This window comes from Sorghum bicolor, chromosome 2, assembly GCF_000003195.3.
Source record: "Sorghum bicolor cultivar BTx623 chromosome 2, Sorghum_bicolor_NCBIv3, whole genome shotgun sequence".
NCBI lineage: Eukaryota > Viridiplantae > Streptophyta > Magnoliopsida > Poales > Poaceae > Sorghum > Sorghum bicolor.
The window spans coordinates 3,356,966-3,362,933 of record NC_012871.2 but is presented as its reverse complement, the minus strand read 5'-3'; the positions used below and the strand labels follow the sequence as shown (position 1 = coordinate 3,362,933).

General features: G+C 42.2%; 1 protein-coding gene across 1 annotated transcript; it reads right to left on the bottom strand.

The window, feature by feature from the left end:
- On the bottom strand, positions 577-2,245 carry LOC110432419. Its single transcript, XM_021452808.1, has 2 exons — positions 943-2,245; positions 577-662 (listed from the first exon to the last, which is right to left on the bottom strand). Exons 1-2 carry the CDS (start codon positions 2,243-2,245, stop codon positions 577-579), a joined length of 1,389 nt encoding a protein of 462 aa, XP_021308483.1.

Genomic DNA, 5,968 nt, shown 5'->3' with positions numbered 1-5,968 from the left:
TGTGCCGGACAATTACCAAAGCTCTGCCTAAGCCAAGCAATTGGTACACCTGAGGTGCGGTGCGTCGATGCCTCCGGAGGAAGTGGTCTTCCAAGGAAGGCCTCAACTCTGACCCTCCAACCATCGGGCCTGCAGTGTCCGATAACTGGACGACCTCTAACACTCAAACCCAGGATCTTCTGAGTGTCCTGGAGTGTAACAGTCATCTCTCCACAAGGTAGGTGGAAACTATGAGTTTCTGGCCTCCACCTACAATTTAAAGAACATTGTTGTTAGGGTTTTCAGTAAGATAGATAAAGTTTGTTGAAAAAAACATACGATTACTATGGATAAATGGTGCACCTGTCAACCAAAGCTGTGATCGCCGCGGGGTTAATTGGAGGCAACCCACGACGAACCTGATACGATATGACATCCAGGCCAGCCCTCTGCAGCAGAGGTGTGTACCTGTCGTCATACCGCATCTCCTCGAACTTGTCATGCGTTCGAGGTCGAAGCGGGGGTAGTTCCTGCAACCATACAATCAAGTTATTTAATGCATAAGTACACAAATTAGTAATAACTGAAAAGAAAAGATCAAAGTAAGTACCGCCCCCTCGGCAGTGAGTCGTCCTCGGTGCTTCTCCTCGTAGTATGGATCCAGGAGGTGGAACTGCTCCATCCTATAAACAAATTTGATCCATTAGTTAGTAATTAAGCAGAAAAAAATAATACATTACAATGTCATTATATTAAACAAAGGAGCACTAGAACATGTATGTCTGCCAAAAAGTAAGTTGCATATGAAAGTATTTAACAACTAAAGTACATAGAATATTAAGTGCACCTGACTTAGCGGCCAATGGCAAGTACGCGAGTTGTGTCCAAGTCTACCACATGTGCCACATTGATTTTGCTCGGGGTCAGTAACAAACGGGGTTGCTCTCCCTCGCCTCGTTCTACCTGAAATCTGGTCCATGACCATCTTATGCCTCGTCCGCTTTCTGGTTCCACGTTTGTTCCAGCGAGCACCTGAATCTGCAATGTACCTTGGGCCAATGTATTCTGGCCACTGCCCCTCATCTAGGAAAGGCTCAAAATGGGGCGACCAAGTTAGCACAAGGCTATCAACACTCAACTCCCATGGTATCTTGGTCTCGTAGTCAAAGTTGCGATGCCTAGCTACTGCAATATAGTGAGAACAAGGAGAGTGGTACTGTCTTGGTCTCCCACATCCACATGAAAAATCAGTAAGGACAACAATATAACTCCTTGATGGTCGGATCTCACCATCTGACGTTGTACCACCCCTCTCAGTGACCTGGTACTTGCCAGTGGCATGGTCAAAACACTCTATGTCATGTGTCCTAGCCCTTTCCTTTGCCTTGTCAAGGTGCTTCTTAGGTCTAGGTGCCCATTTCATATTATTACTCTGTAATTGCAATGCTTGAGCATGTCTATCGTTGAACCAGGCCACTAGCCTATAAAAGGTAAAAGATACAATGGCATTGACTGGCATGGCACGTATACCCTTGAGCACACTATTAAATGACTCTGCCATGTTGCTAGTCTGAAACTCGTACCTCCATCCACCATCATCATAGGCTCTTGTCCATTTCTCAGGTTCCCTCATCAAACCTAGCAGCCACTGCCTACCTTCTGCATTTGTTGCGGTTTTTAACTGCTCCAACTTCTCCTCAAAAAACGGCACCTCAAGCATTCGAGCTACCTCCTCAAATTGAGGAAAGTTGTCCTTCGTACCATCCTTCCGAAGTAAATTCTCTGCAAGGTGTCTAGTACACCAACGATGGTGCAAAGGTGCATAACCAGGAATCTGCTCCTGTACGGCACTGAGTATGCCCTGGTGCCTATCAGATATGACACCAACCTCCCTATGTGGGCCAATGACATGTATCCGAACAAGGCGCATGAACCAACCCCAGCTGTCTTTGTTCTCTCTCTCCACCAAAGCAAAAGCCAAAGGAACCAATGCGTTGTCTGCGTCACAGGAAATGGCTACCAAAAGAGTGCCCATGTACTTGCCAAGCAGAAAAGTACCATCAATTGATAACACTGGACGGCAGTGCCTAAAGGCCTGGACACACTGTGGAAAGCACCAGAATGCACGAAAGAATATCTGCCTCCCATTCCTCCATTCATTAGGCTTCGGAATGTACTCGTAATGCATGCCTGGATTTGCTGCTTTCATTGCATTGAACATTGCTGGCAACTGCTCGTACCCCTCCTCCCAGTCCCCATATATCATCTTCCAGGCCCTTTACTTTGCCCTCCATGCTTTGCCATACTTTATATCATACTTAAATATCTTCTGAGCCATGTCCATAATTGTTCTGACCTTCAAATTGGGCTGACCCTTTAAAGTTGTGCATAACGTACTAGCAATAAGTGTAGAGGTCAACTGTCGATGCTTCTGTTGAAGGTCAGTCTGGGCACAAGTGTGTGGACCTACAATTTTGGTGATCTTAAACTTCCCGGTGGCCTTCTGTTTACGAGCACAGACCCTCTAGTTGCAATCTGACATCTCACACACAACCGTGTAGCGGCGCTCAACATGGGAGTGCATCACCTTGAAGGGTCTTTTACGTATTACAAAATATTGTTGTAACCACCTTCTTAAGCTGGGCAAGTCATTAAAGATCATGCCCTTCTGAATTTGCACACTGTCACTGGGCTCAGGAGCCTCCAGCAGCTCATCATCTCTTCCCTCTGCATAAGCATTTTGAGAATGACTGAGGTCACTAAACTCGTGAACTAGTGGATCACGATCAGGACAAAAACGTCTGATAAGCTCCATTTCTTGTTCACTTAAAGGTGCAACTGGGCGGTCATCATCGGAATCAACAGCTCTAGCTGTGCCATAGGGCTCCTCATCATCCTCAATATTAACATCCAAACTATTAGATGCTATAAAAGTTGCGTCAACATTAAATGTTGGAGGCACAAGATGACAACAATCATTACTTGGATTGTCACCTACAACAAAACCACAAATATGGATACAATTGAGACAACTAAATCGAACGAAGGAAGGCTAACAAAATGAATAATGCAACTACGCCACTTACATGGAATTGTCTGGGTCATAGGGGTCTGTAGGCAGCCAACCTCATTGGGACCGGATTGAGCATCAGGAACGACAACCACATCTTCCACACCCACGTCCTGAATGGGTATCAGAGAAGTTGAGGGTGCCGGATTGTCCACTAGAGGGCCAATGGGTGGTTGCCAATTAAGAGGAGAATCCACTAGAGGGCCTGGCTCCTTGGACAAGTTGCGCACAACCAAATCCAAACATTTAAACTCACTCTTCATGACAGTTTTGACATATTTGTTCCATTGAACCTCGAATACAATTGGGACCAACCGCCTAAAAATTGTCCCTGACCCACCATGGTGAATGACCCCCTCAACTAAGATTTCTTCTTCATTCGAATTACATTTAAGCTCATCACGAGCACTACCCATCAATTCAGAAAACAAGGGCCGCTCATCAAACATCAAAGGGACCGTTTCCATTCCAACAAAATCAACATTGCCAAACTGATCTTTCTCCACACTTCCTCCATGATATAAGGTTACTAAATTGTCCATCTAATTGATATACAAAACAACCATATTACTAGGCATATAACTAATACAAATAAAACACCTAAATATCTATCTAAGTAAATACGTATGTAACTAACTATATAACTAAAATTACAAACTAGATTAATCTAACTAAATTACATAACTAAATTCTAGAAATATTACATAAACTACTCTAAATTAAATAAACAAGTCTAAATTACATAACAATATTCATATAAATAATACCAATATTAATACCAATATAGAAAATTGCTACATGAATTATTTAAATAATTATAAAACTTAGAAAACTAACTACATTATCTAAACAATTATACAACTAGGAAAAGAAAAAAAATTACCTAACCAAAGCAGCGCAGGGGCCGGCCGGGGGCAGCCGCGGGGCGCGGCCGGGGCACCGGCGGGGGCGCGGCCGGGCGCAGGGGCCGCGGCAGGCCGGGGGCAGCGCCGGAGGCAGTAGCCGCAACCGGCGTGGGCAGCGGCCGGAGGAAGCGGCTGCGGCCGCGGCGGGCGTGCGCAGCGGCTGGGCGGGGCGGGCCCGCCGGGGGCGGCGGCGGCAGGCGCGCAGCGGGAGCGTCGCGGGCGGGCGGGGCGTGCAGACGACGAGAACGACGCGGCCTCGGGCGGGGGCGGTGTTTTGTCCCAATACCTCGGCGCCAGGATCTGTGGCGTCGAGTTTTTTTTTAATGCCACGTCAGAATCTACGTTAGCCGCACCCAGGACCTCGGCGCCGTGATCCATGGCGTCGAGACGTCATACCTCGACGCCATGATGCATGGCGTCGACCCCCTGGGTCCATTTCTGCATTTAAGTTTTCCAGGGGTCCAATTGTGAACTTTTTTCAAAAAAAAGGCCAAATTGTAAAAAATTGGGACATATGCTCACGACTCTATACGATGGAAAAAGGAAATTAGCAGGCCAGTTCTTTAGTATTAGGGGTACATTAATTAAACAAATACAGTAAAGGTGAGTATGGTAATGACATTTTTTAGAAGTGGTGATTTGCATTACAATTACAACAAACATGCTGATTTACATACAAGAACGTGATAAAAAAATTTACGTTGATGAACAGGGCAAGCATGCTTATAACGACTTGAATGTAGGCCCAGAAGGCCAGACCGTCACCGGCCTGCAATTTTTGATAATGGGCCGGACTAGCCCAATGGGCCTGCCGGAGGATCAGAGCCACACAAGGCTACTTCTTGCATATTGGGTCCATTTTTCCCCTCGATTTTTTTTCTAATCTAATCTATTACCTATTTATAAAAGGAGAAAATTTCAGTTTGCCAATTCTTTTTCTGCCTCCCTATCCGATGTCCGCTTCCGGTACTTGTAGAGGAGAAAAAAAAAGAATAAAAACTTTTCTAGGTTCCCAATACAAAATCTCCTACACACTAGAGTATATTAAAAATAAAGAAAGTACAGGGGATCTAAGTGCAAATTTATCAGCCAATCTAACCAGCCGCATCAGCCCGTACATAGACTTCTAGAAGAGGAAGAAAAAAGAATAGAAATTTTTCTAGGGTTCCTAATGCAAAATCTCCTATAAAAATTAATAAATATATAGTAATTCATAGAAAAATCTAAAAATTACAAAACAAATGTTTTTCAGCTCCACATATTTAGATCCATATAGTAAACAAAAATATCACAAATTTTAGTATACTTTTTTTTGCTGGTAGATGCTTGCCTATGTTTTTTAGTATAAAACTAAAATTGTAGTTATCTTGCTCTAATTATTATGAAAATTTTATAATAGTCTATTTAATGTGATACTTGATTTGTGGTAAAAGTTTTAGCACAATTCCTTTATATCTCACTGATTTACTAATTTAACTAAATTAATGCTTGAGGATGCTTCCACTACCTTTGCATGGTGTGCTGTTATGTCATATGAACACTTTATAAGTCCATGTTTTTATAATCTACATACATTTAACCCATGTGTTTATAATCTACATACATTTAACTGATATATCATATTTCATAGAAATCCTAATCTAAATAAAAAAATAAAGCTACCAACAAACTTCTCATGTTTTAATATAATATTAAGATATATTAAGAGGTAATATTAAAGTAAGAGAAGGTTTGACTAATTTCTATTTTTATTATTAAATAAATATGTCTCCAAGCTACATATTATTTTAAATATTAACTATCTAATATTATAGATGTCATGGTTATCAATAAAATAAATTATGGACTTTAAATTTTATAAAAACATAACTATAAATAGAATGTAACATTATGTCATAACTTTCTATGGTCATTTGATGCATTTCTCCGGTTGCAACGCACAATAAAAATCAATCTCAAAATTTACATAGACTTCAGCTTACTAATAAAAGGTATATTGTTAGCTTCTTGTCTT

Excerpts from the sequence above, each read along its gene's own strand:
- LOC110432419 (XM_021452808.1), bottom strand. The coding sequence starts at position 2,245 with ATGATATATGGGGACTGGGAGGAGGGGTACGAGCAGTTGCCAGCAATG. Across the intron at positions 663-942 it reads GGTCATGGACCAGATTTCAG|GATGGAGCAGTTCCACCTCC; the intron begins GTAGAACGAGGC and ends ATTTGTTTATAG.